Below are 23,475 nucleotides of genomic sequence, written 5' to 3' on the forward strand. Positions count from 1 at the left end.
GGCAAATTCATTAGTCAACAGAGCCAAATATCAACAGTACAACGATTGAAATTTCTTTTGAGAGCCATATTTTTTAAACTTCAACTATATAGGTTAGGTACATTGTTATTAACTTAATTAGGGTACTCCTTAAGCTGACCTTTGCTAAAAACTCAGTCCTGACCAGCATTGTCCAGTAGGACTGAACTCACTCCGTTGTCTTGGCTAGTTCAAAGTGCAAGGAACTTGTGCAAACAGTATCTACCATTCACTACTTTTAATAGAAGTACAGCATTAAAACCAACCATTCAAGGAAACTGTATAACTCCACCCCCACCCCACGCAGCATGAGTTTGAGGTGCACTGCTACCCAGCCCCGCCCCCACCTGCCCACCACCCTCAGCTCCCCAACAGCCCTCCTCTCTCCATTCCTGCCGGCCGTGGCCACCCAGGGCTTAAACCTTACCTTTTTATTTTAAGTCGCAGCGACAGACAGCTCACTTCCAGGCTCCAGCTTTTCCTTTCCCGCTCAGTGACTCCCGCCCGCTCTCGCGGAAACAGGAAATACCTCATCAGGAAGGCGGGGCATTGAGCGGGAAGTGAAAGGCTGGAGGAGTGAGCCGTCGACCAGTCGCTGCAACTTAAAATAAAGAAGTTAAAACGCTGGGCGGCCACCGGCACAAACGGAAAAAGGACGGAGGGCTGCGGGGAGCTGAGGGTGGGCGCCTATGGACTGTGAGCGCCGGACAGTGGCGGGGAGCGGACTAGCGGGAAGAGCCACACTCAAGGGGCCAAAGAGCCGCATGTGGCTCGCGAGCCGTGGTTTGCCGACCACTGCCTTAGGGGTTAGGGGTGTTCCTCTCCCCTCCCCCTCGGCACCCTGCAATGCTAGGCAACCTAAAAGGAGAGACAGAATATTTTTGGCTGACTGGCATAGTTTTGTTTCATGGTTTTAACAATGTATTTCATATTTTGGGCATTCAGTTGAAATTGGGATTGGTATCCTGTGTGTGAGCCTTCAATCATGGATCTTCCTGCCCTCTCCCCCCTCCCCCCAATATATATACAGCTTTAGCCCTGTTACTCCTTAGCAAGGGACCAACCATGTGCTCCTCCTAGATCCCTACAGTGATGGGCCTTAAGTCCTAACTCTAGATGTTACCGTTGCACAATGCTGGACTTCTACCTGAGGCTATATCTGTAGCACCCCAGCCAGTCTGAGGAGCAGAAAACTTGTCTTGGGAGTTGAACCCATATCCTCTTTAACATCTCCTCCTTCAGTTGTTCTGATTCTTCTACTTTGGAGCTGAATCTCTTCGTTGCCTATTAAGTTCAGGGCACAGAAAGCCTAAAGCATGCTCAGATTAACTCACTAAGCAAAGATTAATAAAATAAGGGTAGCCATACCGGGTCAGACCAATGGTCCATCTAGCCCAGTATACTGCTTCTGACAGTAGCCAATCCAGGTTACACGTACCTGGCAGAAACCCAATTAGTAGCAATATTCCATGCTACCAATCCCAGGGCAAGCAGTGGCTTCCCCACATCCATCTCCATGTAAGTCAATGTTGACAACTTTATCCTGGGAGTCATTAAAATTAGCCAACAACTATAATAAACCAGGCATAAAATCCGACCTTCCAACTTAGCAGTGTCAGAGAGCATGAGGGGCTTGCGTTTTAATGAAAAGTGAATTTACTTCATTTCACTGGAATAATAATGACACGTCTGGAGGCAAGGGTAAAGAAGATGGGGTGATTGCCTTAACTACATGCTTTGGTACACCAGTGAAAGATACACACCTGGAGTTTAAAGTCCCGGTCTTAAAAGAAAACCATAACAGCCTCACCCTTTTTCCTCCCCACCCCACATAGCTTGTTGTATCTGTTCCCTGATATTTCTTGTGCTTCTCCTCCCCAGAGGCAGAGTCTTAGTGTTTGTTGCCAGTAGGCAAGACTTCAAGAAAGTATTTATCTGCAGGATTTTATCTGGTGTCTCATGTCTAGCCCTGGATAGAAATAGAATCAGTCTTGGCTGGTTAATATTTTACGTAGAAGCAATAAAAGCAAAGTAGTAGTGATCTAATTTGCGCTGTTTGATCACAACCATTTTGACCTTAGTGGAATAAACTTTGAGATTTGAAAGAGCACTCAGACATTGCATATACGTTAGTAAATAAATCTTTCAAAGCCTTTTAGGGTTATAACTGCTGCCCTGTGAATGTTACCACCCGGGCTTTCTGATAGTTCAGATTGCATCGTGGTACTGCTGCTCAGGGTTATACCATAACTTCTGTTCTTTGTAGGTTACGTAATGCCTTCTAGGAAGCACTGAGGTTAAATCCTGCTGTTTTAGGCTGTAACTATGAGGCTACTCCCTCCTCTACAAAATAAATATAAGATAATCCGAACATATTTTCTCTACTTAACACCCTTCTTTCACTTTGTGTGACACTTTACAAGCATTTTTATTTTGAGTGACATGGGGGAACTTAAAACGCTGGGAAGACTTGACAAGTGCCGAATTGAGATGGCGCTGTAGGACTCAATTGTCCGTCGGTAAGAAGCATGGCACCAATTCAGATCTGTGCTCATTGTGCTTGCATATTTCCTCCGTGGAGGGGTCATGTGCTGGAAAACACTGAACTGATCAGGCTAATGGACCACTGTGGCGAGTGAAATAAAGGAGATTTACATTGCGAGAGAGGATTGTGTGTACCGTAATGTCTGCATTCATAAGCTGGCTGCTCACTTTAAGCATGGGCTTTCTTGCACTGAGCTAGTCTTTTCCATTGAATTGAGAAGTAGGAATGTGCGAACTGAACTGCTGTATGAGGTACTTAATTGCACTCTTTTTATGCAGGTGTGCGAGTACTTGTGGATGCGCGTGAGAAACTGCACATTCCATGGGGAAATCCCTCCAGTCAGAAGCACGGTGAAGTAGTGATGGCATTCAACACTCGGTCAGCTATGGCAGCACAGGGATTAGTGGAACCGGAAGTTTTTTTACAGTATCTTCAATCGATAAGAGCATTATGGGCAGACAGTGGTATTCAGCATGCCTATGACAGACGCAGAGAATTTCAGCTGGTAAGATACTGGTTATACATTGCTGTGTTTACATATGAGATGTAACTTGTTTTAGTTGTTGAGACTTTCTAAAATAAATGTATATCCATGCCTGTCGGTATCATTGTACTTAAAAACACATGCTTATTTCAGAGAAAGTTAAACATTTTGCACATGCTTTCTCAGTTTCCTGCTAGTTGACTATAGTACTACTACTAATCATTTCTATAGCGCTACTAGATGTAGGGAACAAAGTTTGAGTGAAGGATATGTCTTATGCAGTTTGTACTTAAGAAGATTGGATTACAAATGGATTTAAATAATGTTGACCTGTGGATCTTGGGTGCACGGATTTGTTTTCCAGAAAAAGTGGAATAGGTTGGCTCTTATATAAAAACAAAACAATTTCCTGTCAATTCTAGTACTAAAGATGGGCTAAATAGCTGGTATCTGTCAGGCCTTAAGCCATGATTCATGAAACAGTGGCTGGCATTGTACAAACCAAATATGAGTTATGTATAGCTAGTTAGGAGGCTTACAGATTGCATACCATGTAAAATGAGTTTATCTTGTTGGGCAGACTGGATGGACCGTACAGGTCTTTGTTATGTTACACCTTAAAGTTGGTGACTTTTCAGTTGCAGTGTGTTTCTTGAAGTGTACCTTCTTTAAACAAGTCCCAAAAGCTCAGCTGCTCAAACAAAAAGTATTTTATGGTCCTGCTTTGGTACATAGTTTTGAAATCATGGAATATGTAATGGAGTTGAGCATTGCTAAATTTCAAGCAAGTTGGTGCATGAAGAGCGTTTGTATGTGGTTAGGTGCCAGCTATAGCTCTACCAAAGCCACTGATATGCTCAGCAACTGCATTTTGCCCAAAGGGCAGTTGACTGACCAACAACCACATCCTCAACGATCAGATTGCATGCCATGTAGTACAGACGTTTATAGGAACAGCATAATGACATAAGGAGCTTCATGTCCGTCTCTAGTCTGCCCATTCACAACTAAAAGAGAGAGTCTACCTACTTATCTTTTAACAGGTTAATTTCTGAAAAGTCACTTTTGTATTGTACAACTTGTTACTGGACGATGCTTGGCTGTCCAGTAGTAAATAGGACTATGAAATGGAAGTGCACGTGAAAGGTTTCTTGACACCACAAAGGGTCCTCTTACAACTTTATTGGGCATAGAGAAAGGCCCTGTCTAGCTAGCTGTTCTCCCCCCCCCCTCTTCCGGTGACCTCACAAGACTAGTTAGGCATTGGCCATAGAGTTCCATGGACGTTGGTCCAACTTTATTGGGCATAGAGAAAGGCCCTGTCTAGCTAGCTGTTCTCTCTCTCTCCCCCCCCCCCCCCCTTCCGGTGACCTCACAAGACTAGTTAGGCATTGGCCATAGAGTTCATGGAAGTTGGTCCAACTTTATTGGGCATAGAAAGAGGCCCTGTCTAGCTAGCTGTTCTCCGCTCTCCCCTCCCCCCCTCCGGTGACCTCGCAAGACTAGTTAGGCATTGGCCATAGAGTTCATGGAAGTTGGTCCAACTTTATTGGGCATAGAGAAAGGCCCTGTCTAGCTAGCTGTTCCCCCCCCCCCCTTCCGGTGACCTCGCAAGACTAGTTAGGCATTGGCCATAGAGTTCCATGGACGTTGGTCCAAGTGTGAATGCTCGAACTGCAGATAATCCAGTGTGCCCAGTATTGCAGAACCATAGACTACTAAGAACCATAACATCCAGAGGAAGAACAGAACAAAAGGGGTAAGAGCAATATCCTTATGTGTTAGCCTTAAAGAATGATGAAAATAATCAGCTTGGACAAACACAGGAGAGCTAAAACAGGCTTATGGTACGCTGAAAATGCCTCCATCTTGAAATATTGAATCTGTTAAGGAAAAATCTAGTCGGACTTTGAAACCCATCAAGAGAATTCTGCTTCCTTTCTTACTCTTATACTCCTCCTTTTCTTAACAGGTTCCAGTAGGAAATGGCATTTTTAATAAAATCATATCCTATATAATAAAAGGCACCTCCAACGTTCTGAAGCTGATTGCATGGCTGAGGCATTCCTGCTCTCTGTATCCATCTCCTGAATTGACATCACGTACTTCCGGGTTCGTCACAAGCAGAAGTGACCAACCACACGAGGTTTCTCGGCTTCAGAATGTTGGAGGTGCATTCTGTTAAATAGGATTGGTCAGTTCCTTGAAGCACAGCCAGAGCTCAGCGTCCTGCACAGTAACGCTCAGACACCAGAGAGGAGGGGGGGGGGGGCCTGAAACCAGAGGGGGGGGGAGGTATCTCTGTCACACACACACACTCTCTCGCTCACAGTCAGTCTTTCTCTCTCTCACTCTCACACACTCTATGTCTCACACTGTATCACATTCACTCTCTGTGTCACAGTCACTCACACACTCTCTTGGTCTCATACACTCAGTCTCACAGAGAGTCTGTGTCTCACACACACACACACTCTCTCTCTCTCTCTCGCACACACTATCTGTGTGACACACACTCTCTCACACTGTCTCACATACGCACTTGCACACACTCTTATTCTCACACACACTCTCTCACAGACACACTCGCACCCAGACTCGCTCTCTCTCTCTCTCTCTCTCTCACACACACACACTCGCACATTCTCTCTCTCTCTTTCTCACACACAGTCACTCTCATATACACTCTCTCAAACATACACACTCTGAGGAAAACCTTGCGAGCGCCCATTTCATTTGTGTCAAGAAATGGGCCTTTTTTACTAGTACCATAATAAAAGCAATGTGAAGTCAGTGAAAACTTTCCTTAGCAGTAGTCCATGTAGTTAATGGTAATTGGATTTGATAAACTGCCTTGCTGTGGTACAATCAAAGTAGTTTACATTTCTTACATGCAGGTATTTTCTCTGTTCCTAGTGGACTTAATCTATGTAAATGGAGTCTTGCAACCATAACAGTTCACCTGGTTGACCCCATATGGGCTAGTTAGAAATATTCTCAGAACAGGAATGATCAATCCAGTATGTGGGTGACTTCATGGAATCATACATTAGGTACACAAATGTGGAATGCACTACCAAAGAGTGTGAAAACAATCCATGACCATCTAAACTTCAGGCGATCATTAAAAACCTATCTGTTTTGCAAGGCCTACTCTACTGATCCAACTTAAATGCCTTAATTCCGTAATGCATCAAAACCTCACATCGTAATGGACATTGTATATTCCTTAGTTCCTTGACCCTTGTTGTACTTGTATACCCTAACCTTACCTCACCCATATTTTAAACTGTATTTGTTTAATATCTACTGGACTTGGCGATCGCCTTGACAGGTATTATGTAAGCCACATTGAGCCTGCTAATGGGTGGGAAAATGGGGGATACAAATGTTACAAATAAAATAAATACTGTTGCAGAGCCTTTTGGAAAGAGCATTTCTAGATATTTCTAGTAAAGGAGTGTGGTAGCCGTGTTAGTCCACTCTTAAGGTTATCAATAGAAATCAAACAAAATAAAACATGGAAAAGAAAATAAGATGGTACCTTTTTTATTGGGCATAACTTAATACATTTCTTGATTAGCTTTCGAAGGTTGCCCTCACTGATTGAGACCGTGGTGTCCAAAAAATTGGCTTTTTCTGGGGAGTAGTCAATTTTGAATCTGACTGTAGGATGGTATGTATTGAAGGCAGAATAAAATTGTTTGAGTTTCTTCACCCTCTGTCCAAATCATAAAAATGTCATCGATGTACCGGTAGTATTTTAGAGGTTTGGTCTGGTGTGTATTCAGAAATGTCTCTTCCAGCTCAGCCATAAAAAGGTTGGCATATTGGGGTGCTGTCCTGGTGCCCATCGCAGTGCCCATTATTTGTAGATAGATATCATTGTTAAAGCGGAAGTAGTTGTGAGTTAAAATGAATTTGATTAATTTTGTAATAGTTTCTGGTGAGTATTGATGGTCCAGTGTGGATTTTTTTAGGAGTCTTCCACATGCAGCTATGCCATCCGCATGTGGAATGTTGCTGTATAGTGATTCTACATCCATCGTGACCAGAAGGGTGTTAGGTGGTAGTTGCTTAATATTTTTCAATTTATTCAGAAAGTCTGTGGTGTCTTGTATGAAGCTGTTAGTTTTGTGTACGAGAAGTTTCAGAATTCCCTCTATGAATCCAACAGAAAGGACTTAACAAGGATCTGGAGTCCCTAGCCCATTATAAACCATTATAAACCATAAAGCTGTATGATCACCCCACCCCTCACCTATCCATACCCATCCTGTTAGAATATCAATGATATGCTTTGATGTCCCTATGCATACTTCCTACCCACCCCCATCCTCCCACACTGTCAGACTGTCATAGTAATGCTTGAATGTTTTCACTTATATACACTGTCAGCTAGCACATTTGCTTATTTCCGATCTGACGAAGAAGGGCAACCTTCGAAAGCTAATCAAGAAATGTATTAAGTTATGTCCAATAAAAAAGGTACCATCTTATTTTCTTTTCCATGTTTTATTTTGTTTGATTTCTAATGCCTCTCAAAACCCTCCTTTTTTTTTTCAAATTTGTTTTATTTTCCACTAGTAAAAAAGGCCCGTTTCTGACTGAAATAAAACGGGCGCTAGCAAGGTTTTGCGCGGAGTGTGTATGTTTGAGAGAGTGACTGTGTGAGAGTGAGAATGTGCAAGTGTGCGTATGTGAGACAGTGAGTGTCCTTCCCTGTCCCCCCTGTCAGGTGTCAGGACTGGGGGGACTGTGGACAGTCATGAAGGCAGCCCCTACCAAAATAATGAAAGCAAGACCATTTGTATAACAATCACTGCATTCCAGAGAACAAAATGGAGCAAGTTCCCACATGCTATCTTTTGCTTTCTGTATTCAGTAGTTGACAGGCTTGCTAGACTTACCTAAGTGGCTGCAGCTGCAATACACTGAAAAGAAAGCAAGGAAACCTATGAGACGTAGATACGGCCGTCCCCTTGGCCTCTGACGCTCCTCCCTTCTTCTATTTGACTTCCCTCTGATAGGTCCGTCATTCGGTGTGACGCTCCTCCCTTTTCCTGTTTCAGTTCCCTTTGATAGGTCAGTTAGCCTCTGACGCTCCTCCCTTCTTCTATTTGACTTCCCTCTGATAGGTCCGTCATTCGGTGTGACGCTCCTCCCTTTTCCTGTTTCAGTTCCCTTTTGATAGGTCTGAGCAGTGCAGCTGTGACACTCCTCCCTTCTCTGATAGGGCAGGGCGGGGCAGAGATGTAGTGTGCTTAAAAATGGTTACAGAGCTTCGAACATACGAACTGTTGAAGCCTCAGAGTGTGCTTTAGAATGTTGAGGGTGCTTTTTATGTGCAGATGGGGCGTGGCCTACGGCCCAGATGGGCGTGGCTAAGACTGAGGGTGAGTAGTCCGAATAGCCTAGCCTACCAGGAGGACAGGAGTTCAGGACAGATGGAGTGAGCTTCAGAACACTGAGGGGGGATTTTATTTATATAGATTAGAAACATAACAGTATCCACACTATATCCTTGTACAGAGATTAGAACTTCTCATTCAACTAACATGTTTCCAACTATTACCCACCCCTCCCCTATTATATTCCCCCCTCTTAGGTAGTATTGTGACCAATTCTCTTTAGACCTGTCCATGTGACACGTTGATCAGGAGTGTCCGAGAGGATAACCACTGTTCATAGGGATTCCACGTTTTATGGTGCTGCGGAATACGGCCAGTGCGTAAAGCTGTTAACTTCGACATCAGATGAATATAGTCTAATTTCCGCAACACTGACCGCAGTTCCGGAAGTGTGGGTTGCTTCCATGCCGCAGCCAGCACCAATTTAGCAGCCACAAATAGTTGTGCGGCAAAGTGGCGTATGGAATTAGGAATTCCTGCAGGTCTAAAGTGGAGTAAGCAGTAGTCCATTCTCATCGGGTAGTTCTCTCCTGTAACTTCACCCAGAAACTTCAAAATCTCCCCCCAGTAATCCTGCGCATGCTTGCATGCCCACCACACATGAGTCATATCCCCCACTGCCCCACATTGCCTCCAACTCAAAACCCTCCTTTTAACTTTGTTTACAGTAAATTTGGATGCATGGTATTATGCAGTGTGGTTCTTGTACCACTGAACCTTTTCTGATTGGGCCACCTGGGTTGCTTTTCTATTCCCTTCCCTGTTTCTTAGGCAAGTATGTGTGTGTTTTTTCTGTTTTGTTTTGGGGGTTTTTTCCTGGCCAAACAATCTTTGTCCAGTAATGGTTTCCCCCAATCATGGTTTAAGGCTGCTTTGAACTAAAAATAAATCCCTTATTGTTTGTAGCTGTAATTTAAGCATGCATAAAGGTGGTGTTTTGCATTTGCTGTGTGTTTTTGTTTTAATATTTTACTGTGCTGGTTTTGGAGCATTGTGCTAGAAGTCAGCTTTCATTAAAGAAATATTTTGGGAATGAATATTAATCTTTACTGACTAAGGAACAGCAGTGAGTGTTCAAGTTGGTAAGTCACATGTTAGATTTTCTATATTTGGGCACAGATGAGGAAGTAACGTGTGGTGTCTTTTTTTTTCCTACAGAGCTCTAAGGCACAACTTTTCTGATGACTAAAAATGTAGTCTGACCCTATTTGATAATCTCGGATTGCCTTGCCAGATTTTTGTAGTGACCATTGATGAAGGCTTTCTCTACAGTAGAAATTGTAAATCGGAGGTGCCTAATACGTGGTATATAGATCATTAGTAAGGGAGGGGGGGCTATGTGGCAGCCCGCATGTTTCCTACCCTCCATCCTTCACCCCCACCAGTCCATCAATAGCTGCTTGTCTGTTCTTCCCCCCACCCCCCCCTTCCCCCAGGATGAAGAGCTCTCCCTTTCTGTCTCTCCTCCCATGTCTGTTTTAACTTGCCTGGAATGCTGCCGGTGTCGGTAGCGTCGCAATTCAGTCAGCCAACCTCAGGGGCCTCCATTAGGCCATGCTCGGCCTCGGATGACAGTTCAAGCTTCTCCTACTAACCTACAAATGCACTCAATCTGCAGCCCCTCAGTACCACTCTACCCTCATCTCCCCTTACATTCCTAACCGAAACCTCCGCTCACAGGACAAATCCCTCCTCTCAGTACCCTTCACCACCGCCAACTCCAGGCTCCTCCCTTTCTGCCTCGCCTCTCCCTATGCTTGGAATAAACTCCCTGAGCCATTACGCCAAGCCCCCTCCCTACCCATCTTCAAATCCCTACTCAAAACCCACCTCTTCAATGTTGCATTCGGCACCTAACCATTATACCTCTATTCAAGAAATCTAGACTGCCCCAACTTGACATTTCGTCCTTTAGATTGTAAGCTCCTTTGAGCAGGGACTATCCTTATTTGTAAAACTGTACAGCGCTGCGTAACCCGAGTAGCGCTTTAGAAATGTTAAGTAGTAGTAGTAGTAGGATGACGCAACTTTCTTTTTCCTCAGTAGTGGGCCATGGCCCAGCGAAGGCCCCTAAGGCTGGCTCACTGAATCATTGTGCTGCCGCTATCAGCGGCATTCCAGGCATGCTAAAATAGAATGTGGGAGGGACAAAGGGCGAATTTGCTGATGACACAAAGTTATTCAAAGTCGTTAACTCGCGACAGGATTGTGAAAAATTACAAGAGGACATTACGAGACTGGGAGACTGGGCGGCTAAATGGCAGATGACGTTTAATGTGAGCAAGTGCAAGGTGATGCATGTGTGAAAAAAGAACCCGAATTATAGCTACGTCATGCAAGGTTCCACGTTAGGAGTTACGGGCCAAGAAAGGGATCTGGGTGTCGTCGTCGATAACACGCTGAAACCTTCTGCTCAGTGTGCTGCTGCGGCTAGGAAAGCGAATAGAATGTTGGGTATTATTAGGAAAGGTATGGAAAACAGGTGTGAGGATGTTATAATGCCGTTGTATCGCTCCATGGTGCGACCGCACCTTGAGTATTGTGTTCAATTCTGGTCGCCGCATCTCAAGAAAGATATAGTAGAATTGGAAAAGGTGCAGCGAAGGGCGACTAAACTGATAGCGGGGATGGGAAGACTTCCCTATGAAGAAAGACTAAGGAGGCTAGGGCTATTCAGCTTGGAGAAGAGACGGCTGAGGGGAGACATGATAGAGGTATATAAAATAATGAGTGGAGTGGAACAGGTGGATGTGAAGCGTCTGTTCACGCTTTCCAAAAATACTAGGACTAGGGGGCATGCGATTAAACTACAGTGCAGTAAATTTAAAACAAATCGGAGAAAATTTTTCTTCACCCAACGTGTAATTAAACTCTGGAATTCATTGCCGGAAAATGTGGTGAAGGCGGTTAGCTTAGCAGAGTTTAAAAGGGGGTTGGACGGTTTCCTAAAGGACAAGTCCATAAACCGCTACTAAACGGACTTGGAAAAATCCAAAATCCCAGGAATAACATGTATAGAATGTTTGTACGTTTGGGAAGCTTGCCAGGTGCCCTTGGCCTGGATTGGCCGCTGTCGTGGACAGGATGCTGGGCTCGATGGACCCTTGGTCTTTTCCCAGTGTGGCATTACTTATGTACTTATGTCCTCTACTTGGCTCACTTTTATTACATAGAGCAGTGATTTAACCTATTGTGATGTCATAGTGGCTCATTCCACCAATAAGAGCCAACCTCATTAGTGATGTCACAATGGCTTGATTGTATAGAATGTTTGTACGTTTGGGAAGCTTGCCAGGTGCCCTTGGCCTGGATTGGCCGCTGTCGTGGACAAGATGCTGGGCTCGATGGACCCTTGGTCTTTTCCCAGTATAGCATTACTTATGTACATATGTACTAACTGCTGCTAGTCTGGGGGGAGGGGTGCAAAAAGGGAGGCCTGGTGCTGGTCAAGGGGGGGGGGGAAGGGGAGGCCTGGTGCTAGTTGGGGGGGGGGGGGAGCAAAAAGGGAGAAAGGTGTTGCTGGTTCCTGGGGGAGGGGTGATGGAAGAAAGATGAGGGATAGACTGTACAGAGAAAAGATGCTGGGCATAGAAGGGAGTATTGGAACAGACAGAGGGGATAGGGACACAGAAGGACAATACTGATCACAGGGGGAGATATAGGGACCCAGAGAGCAGATGCTGAATATGGGAGGAGCAAAGGGACAAGGACAGACAGGGTTGCAGAGGGACGATGGGAGGTGAACATGGAGAGAGAACATATGTCAAGTGGAAAGGACACCCTGCAAAGATTTGGGGGAGGGGGGGGGGGAGAACAGAGAAAACCAAAGAGACAGTGGAACCAAAGCGAATGGAAAAATAAAATGCACAAAGTTAGAAAAAAGTATTCTGAATTTATTTATTGGAATGTCTCTGATGTCCTGTAATTTAGTTACTGTTTCTCTAGTATCGCTGCATATGTTGAGACTGACTTCTTGAGGTTTCCAGTTCAGTTAGTGATCTGTTGAGCCCCTTTTTTCATATTTGTTGAGGTTCTGTATGTGTTTTGCATGTGCGACTGGGTTGTTGTCTTCTGCTATCATGTAGTGTGAGTAGAGATCTTGTAGCCGTTCCATTTGTGCTGTTTTCTCACTAGGTGGTGCATTAGTGTTTTAAGACCTGGCATCATAATTACAGCACTATTGTTTTGTGCATAGGGTTGTTGCTCTGAGTCTTGGGAGGTAGCATTGTAATGGTATGGTTGGGTACCAACTCTTTTTTTTTTTTTTTTTTTTTTGCACAGGTTTTTGTGTAGTGTTTTGTAGTGGACACATTGAGGCTCATTTTCAAAGCACTTAGCCTCCCAAAGTTCCATAGAAACCTATGGAACTTAGCCTCCCAAACTGCTTTGAAAATATGCCTCATTGTGTGCTAGCCTTACTGAGGTGACATCAAAATTTTTTAATATAGTTTGCCATAACATCAGATTGGACTTTAGACATTTTACATTAATTGATATGTGTTGAAGTGCAAGAAGAGCCTGTTGTACTGGTTGGGAGGCGGGGATAGGGCTGGCCAGACTTATACGGTCTGTGCCCTGAAGAGGACCGTACAAATAAAAAAGTAGCACATATGAATTTATCTTCTTGGGCAGACTGGATGGACCGTGCAGGTCTTTTTCTGCCGTCATCTACTATGTTACTCCCATTCCAATGAGCGAAAGAGAGAGAGAGGTCAGACTGGCTGAGGGCAGGTGTGATGTGTCTGTGAGAGAGAACATCAGATTGGCTGCAGGCGTGTATGGAGTTGTAGGCATCTTGGAATACTTTTTTTTAATCCACTTTTAATCAGTTGCTGCAAAATGAGAGCCTGGGAAATATTGTGTTAGATGCAAAAAAAAAAAAAAAAACCCACAGGTAACAAAAATGGCTCTTACAGAACTTCTTCCTTTTGATTCAATATACTTATGTGAAACCAACTTCTCTCGTCTAATAGTTCTCAAATATGAAATGAGAAACCACTTCCGTCAGGAAAGTGACCTGAACGTGGAAATCAGACACCAAAACTAAGATTCAGAATTGCTTATTTCATCAAAAAAAAAAAAAAAACCAGATCTTGTATTAAAACTGTAGAAGCAACACGCGTGCCTATATTTCACCACGTTTTAAGACAGTCCACAAGTTCAGTTTAAGCGGCTGTGGTTGCATTCCTCGTATGTTCTAAAGACATTTTCTTCTGTGTCTTTACTATGTGCTATTTATTTTTAATTTTCATTTGGTATTTGCATAATAAGATGCCGTTGGTTCACTATTTAATTAAAAATAAATACATTTGTACTTCACAAAAGTGGAGAACTTGCCCATAGTGACGAATCAAAGAAGAGAGGAAAGTGGATTGGTCACTATTGGCAATTTTTTGTGGAGAACGTTTTCTCCTTTTCTTATAAATAGGCCCCGTCTAAGTGTCATTGTTCATTTTTAGTCAGTTTGTAAGAATAACACACCACCTGTCAAGGGGCCAGTTTATACGAGACTGAAATATAACAGATCATGCCAAGTGCGCTTTCCCACTCATGGCAGGCTCAATGCGGCTTACATGGGGCAATGGAGGGTTAAGTGACGTGGCCAGAGTCACAAGGAGCTGCCTGTGCCTGAAGTGGGAATCGAACTCAGTTCCTCAGGACCAAAGTCCCATCACCCTAACCACTAGGCCACTCCTCCACTGTTGCTACTATTTGACATTCTACATGGAATGTTGCTGTTCCACTAGCAACATTCCATGTAGACGTCGGCCCTTGCAGATCACCAATGTGTCCGTGCAGGCTTCTACATGGAATGTTGCTAGTGGAATAGCAACATTCCATGTAGAATCTCCAATAGTAGCAACATTCCATGTAGAATCTCCAATAGTATCTATTTTATTTTTGTTACATTTGTACCCTGCGCTTTCCCACTCATGGCAGGCTCAATGCGGCTTACATGGGGCAATGGAGGGTTAAGTGACTTGCCCAGAGTCACAAGGAGCTGCCTGTGCCTGAAGTGGGAATTGAACTCAGTTCCTCAGTTCCCCAGGACCAAAGTCCACCACCCTAACCACTAGACCACTCCTCCACTCTTGAATTCAATATGTATCCAAAATGAGTTCTCACATTGAACAACTTCATACACGTTCTGATTGCTTGACTCTTAAATAGCAATGGGGATGCAGGAGGCTATGATTGTCTAGGGAAGAATAGGGTGTGGTCTGGAGAGAGAACCACATTAAAAAAAAAATAGCTAAGAATCAGACTGGGAAATTGAGACTAAGATCACAAGTATAGGAAGAATCGTACATTGCAGGGATCTTGGCACAGTCCCCTATCCTCTTCCTGTGTTTTCAAAGCTTGTCTAATTCTGGTTTTAGCCTCTGAATTAATTAAAGGTACATTTTCCTGACTCTTGCAACCAAGTGACAGTCTAAGCTGCTTGGGGGGTGGGGGGAATTCAATTTCCTTGGATCTTTAATAAGCTGTCCTTAACACACACGAAAGATTTGCCTAAATATAATTGCACACATGGTAACAGATGTTAATAAGTGTGCTTCTGCACACAGATTTCCATCATTAAGGCTTCAACTGTACAGGATTGACATTGGACATTGGCGGGGGACAACCATACCACAGCTGGCCGCAAGCTTGCTTCTTACTAGGAGATATAACCTGAAAGTGGGCTTTTTGTGTGTTTGAGGGGGAGTCCCCTTCCTAGTTTCTGCCCTCGACCCTCTTTGTTGAACACTTGGTCCTAAAACTCTAGCATAGCTGAGTTTAAAAGGGATTTGGGCATGCTTCTGAAGGAAAAGTCCATATATCTGCTGGATATTTCTTTGCTACTTGGAAATGCCTGGGCTTAGTGAACATTTTCCCCTGAACTATAATCTAAAGTACAGGCAAGCAGAACTCATACAAACTACAATCCATGTCACACCATGGTGCAAAAATGAACAAGAAAATCTGTAATAATTCTCACCTGGAAACATTCTGAAGCTCACTCTGTGGGAGGGGAAACACCGAAAGCTAGGCTCTCAGCTCACTCACTCTCACTCATGCACCACTCACTGTCACTCATAGACCCGCCCTGAGCCACGCCCCTTCCGGACATAATTCGCGACCCCAGCTTTCTAAATGAAGCCTCCAAACTGCTCCAAACCGGAAGTGTGAGGTTCCAGAGATATCCGTTTTGCCCATACCTCAAAAATGGAAGTTTGAGGCGTCCTGTGCCCCGCCCTCCCCTCAGAACGTCATCACGAGGAGGGCGGAGCACATTCCAGGAAACGAGATGTCCCCCTGCCCACATCTTCTATATATATATAATTCTCACCCTGATTCTCACCCTCAACGTTCTATGAAGCCTCAACCGCAAGTGTGAGGCTCGGATATATCCTTTTTGTCCATCAGGGCGGGGAAACCACGATGATGTCACCGGTGGGGCGGGGAAGGCACAAGCCTCGGAGAATCGGCAACAACAACAACAACAAAAAAAAACGTCATCCTCAACGCCGGGGCGGGGGACGCAGTCACGCAACGCGATGACATCGATGGCGGCCCGGGGAAGGCACAAGCCGCAGAGAATCGCCAACAGCAAAAAAACAAACTTGTCATGGGGGACCGAACGACTCAAGCAACTTGCGCCTGGAAGTTGGGGGGGGGGGGGGGGGTGAAGAAAGCTGCAACTAAGATGACAGGAAGGAAAAGGAAAACCTTGCTAGCGCCCGTTTTATGCTCTTCGGAAACGGACCTTTCTTACTAGTATAAAATAAACTGCCTACTTTCCGTGGTTTCTTTTTATTGGTAGTCCTATACTCATGCAGTCAAAGAGAACCTAATTATATGTGCTACGACTAGTATTTAACCTACTATCTCCAAATTACCACCAACCAAAACATGGGACTATAAATGTTAGATTTGAAATTTTATAAAGGGAATTCAGATTTTGTTCCCAATTAAGTGGTAACATCATAGCTGTTTACCTGAAATTTCCCTTGTGGTTTATTACTCTTAAGGGAAAATCTGACCTGCAGCTAACACATAAGTACATTAGTAATGCCACACTGGGAAAAGACCAAGGGTCCATCGAGCCCAGCATCCTGTCCACGACAGCGGCCAATCCAGGCCAAGGGCACCTGGCGAGCTTCCCAAACGTACAAACATTCTATACATGTTATTCCCGGAATTGTGGATTTTTCCAAGTCCATTTAGTAGTGGGTTATGGACTTGTCCTTTAGGGGAAACCATCTAACCCCTTTTTAAACTCTGCCAAGCTAACCGCCTTCACCACGTTCTCCGGCAACGAATTCGAGTTTAATTATGCGTTGGGTGAAGAAAAATTTCTCCTATTTGTTTTAAATTCAGTACACTGTAGTTTCATCGCATGCCCCCTAGTCCTAGTATTTTTGGAAAGCGTGAACAGACGCTTCACATCCACCTGTTCCACTCCACTCATTTTGTATACCTCTATCATGTCTCCCCTCAGCCGTCTCTTCTCATGTAGAAATGACCTCCCACAAATCTGAGTAGTACAAGCCACATTGAGGAAACAGGTAAACCCTGTGCCCACAAAAGCAACAAAAGTAAGTGACTTATCAGTGTGCGTCAAGAAGGAAGCTAGGAGGATGGATCTGGTCTCTATCATGTCTTACAAATCTTCCAAAAATGAAAAAATTTAAAGGCGTTAACGGATCTATTTCTCAGCCCTTTTAGTTAGAATTTTTCTCCCTGTAAGGTAATACAGATTTGAAAAAAAGTCTGTTTTAGAAATTCCCAAATTCTATTTGAAATGTCCACAGTCAAATCTTAGGTGACCTGACCCTGCTGAAGGAAGCACTCCCTGGACGTCAGTGCAAGGGGCCTCCAAGGCACGTTGCAGGTCCATCGCCAGCATGAGCGGATGACTTCGATCATCAGGGTTGAGCGAGATTTTAGCCTCAAGCTGGAGGAGTGGATCACCTCCCACCACACCCTCCAGCAGCGAGGATTCCAGCCCCGGAGAACGTCTTGAGGGGGGCAAAATGGTCAATCGGTCCCACCTCCAGTACCGCAGGTGTTGCGGGGCCCATACGCTGCTTACCCCTGATAGGTACGGGCGGAGAGAGGGATCTTGGGAGTGATAGTATCTGAGGATTTGAAGGCGACGAAACAGTGTGACAAGGCGGTGGCCTTAGCTAGAAGGTTGTTAGGCTGAAAAGAGAGAGGTGTGACCAGCAGGGGGTGTTGATGCCCCTGTATAAGTCGTTGGTGAGGCCCCACCTGGAGTATTGTGTTCAGTTTTGGAGGCTGTATCTTGTTAAGGATGTAAAAAGAATTGAAGCGGTGCAAAGAAAAGCTACGAGAATGGTATGGGATTTGCGTTACAAGACGTATGAGGAGAGACTAGCTGAACTAAACATGTATACTCTGGAGGAAAGGAGAAACAGGGGTGATATGATACAGACGTTCAAATATTTGAAAGGTATTAATCAGCAAATGAACCTTTTCCGGAGATGGGAAGGTGGTAGAACGAGAGGACATGAAATGAGAATGAAGGGGGAGCAGACTCAAGAAAAATGTCAGGAAGTAGTTTTTCACGGAGAGAGTAGTGGATGCTTGGAATGCCCTCCCGCGGGAGGTGGTGGAAATGAAAACGGTAACGGAATTCAAACATGCGTGGGATAAGCATAAAGGAATCCTGTGCCGAAGGAATGGATCCTCAGGAGCTTAGTCAAGATCAGGAGGCGGGGCTGGTGGTTGGGAGGCGGGGATAGTGCTGGACAGACTTGTACGGTCTGTGCCAGAGCTGGTGGTTGGGAGGCGGGGCTGGTGGTTAGGAGGTGAGGATAGTGCTGGGCAGACTTATACGGTCTGTGCCAGAGCCGGTGGTTGGGAGGTGGGGCTGGTGGTTGGGAGGCGGGGATAGTGCTGGGCAGACTTATACGGTCTGTGCCCTGAAGAGCACAGGTACAAATCAAAGTAGGGTATACACAAAAAGCAGCAAATATGAGTTATCTTGTTGGGCAGACTGGATGGACCGTGCAGGTCTTTTTCTGCCGTCATCTACTATGTTACTATGTGATAAATTTGGGGACTTTCAGAAAATGCAGCATCTTGGATCTGAATTGATTCTCCATCTCTTCCAGCTTAAAAAGAAAACATTGACAGTTTGTTTCGGGGATTAAAAAGATTTAAAATGTTTACTTATCTTCTCTGTTTAATTCTGCCATCTTTTTCATTGAGCCCTTAGTAAAATCACTTAACTAAAGAATGCAACTTCTTCTCAGTGCTGGTGATCACTTGCTATAAGAACAGGAATAGCTATACTGGGTCAGACCAATAGTCCGTCTAGCTCAACATCTTGCTTCCATCGGTGGCCAATCCAGGGCACAATTACATAGTAAAATCCAAAAAGTAGCAAGATTCCATGTTACTGACCCCAGGGATAAGCATTGGTTTTAACTGCTTTTACCACATTCTCTCGCAGCAAGTTCCAGAGTTTTAGCTTCATTGAGAGAGAAAATGTCTCCTCGTCTTTGTACTTTTTAAAGTACACATTTGAGGAGGACGTGACGTCATGAACAGGAGCGGTTGCTGAATCTCCCGCTCCTGTCAGCTTACCCGATAAGCCCTCAAAACCTGGCGATTTAAGCAGCAGCGACCCCCCCCCCAACCTTATAAATCTGGAATCGGAAACCAAGAGGTACACTATTGCCTGATCAAACGTGACATTATGGCAGCGAAAAGCGCTCGGAACGCTAAAGATAAAACACGTGTTGTAGAAGACAAAATGGCGGCCCCGCCAAGCCCACCGGCGCACACAGTGAGTTCGGCTTGGGTAGCGGAGGTGGTGGCGGAGGTAACGAATGCCATGGAGCCGCTGCTAGACAGGCGATTAGCTCCTATTGATAGTAAACTAGATTTAGTCCAGGAGAACTTAGGACAATTAAATAAAGACCTAGCAGAGTTTCAACAACGCCAGGGGGCCTTGGAAGATACAGTACTGAAAATGGAGGCAGAAAATGTAAAACTCAGAACCCAACTAGAAGCATATGAAGAAAAGCTGGAAGATCTCGAAAACAGATCGCGCAGAAATAACTTGAGATTTGTTGGTCTGCCCGAGGAACTAGGAACTAATCTGAGAGCCTTTATAGAAAACTGGCTAATTGAACAACTACAAATACCTACAGATATGGGAACCCTCCGAGTGGCGAGGGCACACCGGGTGGGACCCAGACGCTCAGAAAGCGGGGGGTCGCGTGTGGTGATCTGCCGGCTATTAAATTCTGCACATAAAGAAGCTATACTGCAGGCTCTACGGAAAGATCAAGATCTGCACTATGAAAACAAAAAAATTTTGTGCTTCCAGGATTATTCGGCGGCTGTGGCGTTGCAAAGGAGGAAGTTTTCCCCGATTTGTACACAACTATTTGAAAAGAAAATTCGTTTCGCCTTGCAATATCCAGCAAAATTACGGGTCACCTACCAGGCGGAGACAAAAATTTTCACTTCAGTGGATAAAGCACAGGCCTTTTTGAGTTCCATTGAGAATAGTTGACTATAAGAGAGCCAAAAGGCTTGAGAATATGATGGATACAGAGTGGACAGCTATAAGGTTGGAGTGAACATGGATTACAAAATGTTACGTTAAGCATGGGTTATTACTGTTTATTGCAATGACAGCATTTTGCCTATTAACCACTGATTTTGATATTAAGAGGAAACAGATAAGCAGCGGTGAAGCAACTGAACCATTAAAATAAAAACTACTATGGGTTGCTGTTGATAAGAACTTGCAAAGTAGCAGGAAGACTGGGGATATACAGACTGGACCAGAAGCTGAGAGACAGGACACACTTAATAGAGATACCAGGTCTCTAAAGATTCTGAAGAAATAGATACAGCTTAACAAGCAGACAAGACAAGTGAAAGGTTGCAAAATAGAGATGTTGATGTATATAAGCTGAACATATACAGAGTTTTAATTTTCGATACCACTGCTAATAACTTTATGTTGTTGATATAAGGATGAGGGGGGTTTGATTTACATGAGGGAGGGGGTAAGGGACGTTATACGTCATGGTCCTGTTTTGGGGCTGGGGGAAGTCACAAGAGGGATTAGGGTTAGCTAAGGGGGGCAGGGGTAGTAGGGTGGAGGGAGGGGGGGTTCGGGGGGGGGGGGAAATGTAAAGGTCTGGAAGACACAAAGTATGAAGATCTGGAAGGGAAGTAAATGGCACATTTTAGAACTGGGAGGGGGGTGGTGGCTGGGACACCCCTCTTTCAAACAAAGAAGATATAGATCACAAAGAAAAGGAGTCCAACAGGAAGAGGGCCCACTGAAAGTTGTTACATGGAATGTGGGAGGAATCTCCTCCCCCATTAAACGTTCTAAAATCTTGCAGCATCTACAGCGACACAAAGTAGATATAGCTTTATTGCAAGAAACCCACTTATCAGATGTGGAACATGCGAAGTTGCGCACTTGGTGGGTGGGAGATTGCATCTCAGCAGCAGCCAAGGGAAAGAAAGGAGGGGTTGCCATCTTGTTCAGAAAAGGGATTGTAGATAAATTGGAGACCCGATATACAGACCCGGGGGGGAGATTTCTGATCTGTGCAGCTACTATAAATCGACAGACAGTGCTGTTTGGGAATATATATTTCCCGAACCACTATGACAGGAGGTTTTATAAGATAACGCTGAAATTACTACAACAGAGCCCTCTACCCATAATACTTGGTGGAGATTTTAACACAGTAATGGACCCACAGATAGATTGTACTGGGCCACGGAGACAGATACCTAGACAGGAAAATCGGGGGCTGCCCAATCTCTGTCGACAGATGGGGCTGGTAGATGTTTGTCGGACTCTCGAACCACAAGGGAGGGATTACACACATCTTTCACGAGCACACGATACGCAAGCACGAATCGACTATCTATTAGTTTCGGAACAGCTTTTTGGTTCAGTGCCAAGTGCAGCTATAGGAGCCACAGTAATTTCAGACCATGCATGGGTGGAAATGTGCTGGTTACCCAAAGAGGAGAGGGCAAGAGGGAATAGATGGACATTTCCTGTGGAACTCTATCGAGACCCAGTGTTTAAGGCATCTATGATTCGTAGTTGGAACGAATATAAGCTACATAATGAGCCATATGTGAATCGCCCGATCCTCTATTGGGAAGCGGCTAAAGCGGTGTTTAGAGGGGAAATCATCAGCTATATGGCCCATAAGCGTAAGGCCAGGATACAAGAAATATTGAGATTGAGCCAATTAGTATGTAAGGCGAGGAGAAGTTATGGTCGACAACCCTCTCTGGAGAGTAAACAACATTTATTATCTTTACAGATGGCGTTAAATGAACTTCTTCATCAAAAAACCGTGAAAACGCAAAATTATTATAAATATCAGTTATATAAATATGGCAATAAAGGAGGGAGATTAATGGCGCGTTTAATTGCGAATAAACGGGGGAAAACTAGGATACTGACCATGAAAAATGAGCTAAATAAGCGAATCTCCACAGACCAAGGCATTAGCGAGGTTTTTTATGGCTATTATAGGAAGCTGTATGAGAACCCAATAGACAAAGGCCTATCGGGAGACTCTTACTTAGAACAGATGGAGTTGCCGAGTCTCACCTCGCAAGATGAACAGAGGCTTAATAGCCTAATTACGACAGATGAGGTATCATGGGCCATTAAACAGTCAGTTGATGAAAACCCCTGGAATAGATGGTTATAGGGCGGAATTTTACAAACTAATGGGAGAGGAGATAATAGAGCCTTTAACCTTAATGTTTAATGCGTTGGTGGAGCGAGAGCAGGTACCCCCAGAACTGAACACCGCATGTATTGTTGTAATTCCTAAGAAAGGGAAAGATCCGGAATTGGCGACATACCGGCCGATCTCACTCTTAAATTTTGAGATTAAATTACTAGCTAAGATCATGGCAAATAGACTAGCAAACATACTACCCAAATTAATTCAGGATACCCAAGTAGGATTTGTAAAGGACAGAACAATTGCTAAAAATGTCCGTAAAATCCTGACATCTTTGGAAGCCAGCAATAGAGAGAACAAAAAATCACTTTTAATAAGCTTTGACGCGGAAAAAGCTTTTGATCGGGTCCATTGGGAATTCTTGTATGCGGTCCTTCGGAAATATGGATTTTCAGGTAGATTTGTGTCAGGGATAAAAGCTTTGTATTCGAATCCGAGAGCCCGAATCTCGGTGAATGGGCTTGTGACATCAGATTTTGACATAGCTAGAGGAACACGGCAGGGCTGCCCCCTATCACCTCTTTTGTTTGTACTTACGTTAGATCCTTTACTGAGAGACATAATGGAGCAGCCGGATATAGCTGGCATGCAGATAGGAGGAGAGGTGTTTAAAGTAGCAGCATTTGCCGATGATATTTTAGTTCATTTGACGAACCCGCAGGAATCTTTGGATGCATTGTTGGAGGTCTTCTCAGAGTATGGAGACTATGCGGGTTTTCGGTTGAATCGTGAGAAATCAGAAGCCTTGGCCTCTTCGGGGGAGATATGGAGAGAATGGAGAGGGGAGTTCCCTCTGAGGCAGGCGCAAGATTCTTTTAAGTATTTGGGAATTCTGCTGCCCATGGACACCTCTCGTTTATATGCTCTTAATACTACTTGGTTGTTGCAGGAGACACGAAACGTTCTACAAGGCTGGATGGATTTACCGTTATCGCTGTTGGGAAGAATCAATCTGATTAAAATGGTACTGTTTCCTAGATGGCTTTATGTTTTGCAGACACTGCCAATTTGGTTGTGTAAGAAGGATTTGCAAAAATTTTATTCACTGGCTTCTAAGTTTTGCTGGAAGGGAAAGAAACCAAGAGTCCGATTTTCCTGCTTGGTCGGTAACTGGAGGTTAGGTGGAGTGGGAATGCGGAATTTAGCATTATATAATCAGGCATGTCAGCTACGCCATTTAAGAGATTGGTTTCTAGGAACACAACGCTATACTCCTATAGCGATGGAGAAGGCATACTTGGGATCTTATAG

General features: G+C 44.4%; 1 protein-coding gene across 1 annotated transcript in view; it reads left to right on the forward strand.

Moving 5' to 3' along the window:
* GNA13 (G protein subunit alpha 13) overlaps positions 1-23,475 on the forward strand; it is a 72,573-nt gene that overhangs the window by 15,287 nt on the left and 33,811 nt on the right. Inside the window, exon 2 of the mRNA XM_030208464.1 lies at positions 2,842-3,068. Within this exon, the coding sequence (XP_030064324.1) occupies positions 2,842-3,068 (227 nt within the window). The remainder of the gene's footprint in view (positions 1-2,841; positions 3,069-23,475) is intronic.

This window comes from Microcaecilia unicolor, chromosome 6, assembly GCF_901765095.1.
Source record: "Microcaecilia unicolor chromosome 6, aMicUni1.1, whole genome shotgun sequence".
Lineage (NCBI taxonomy): Eukaryota > Metazoa > Chordata > Amphibia > Gymnophiona > Siphonopidae > Microcaecilia > Microcaecilia unicolor.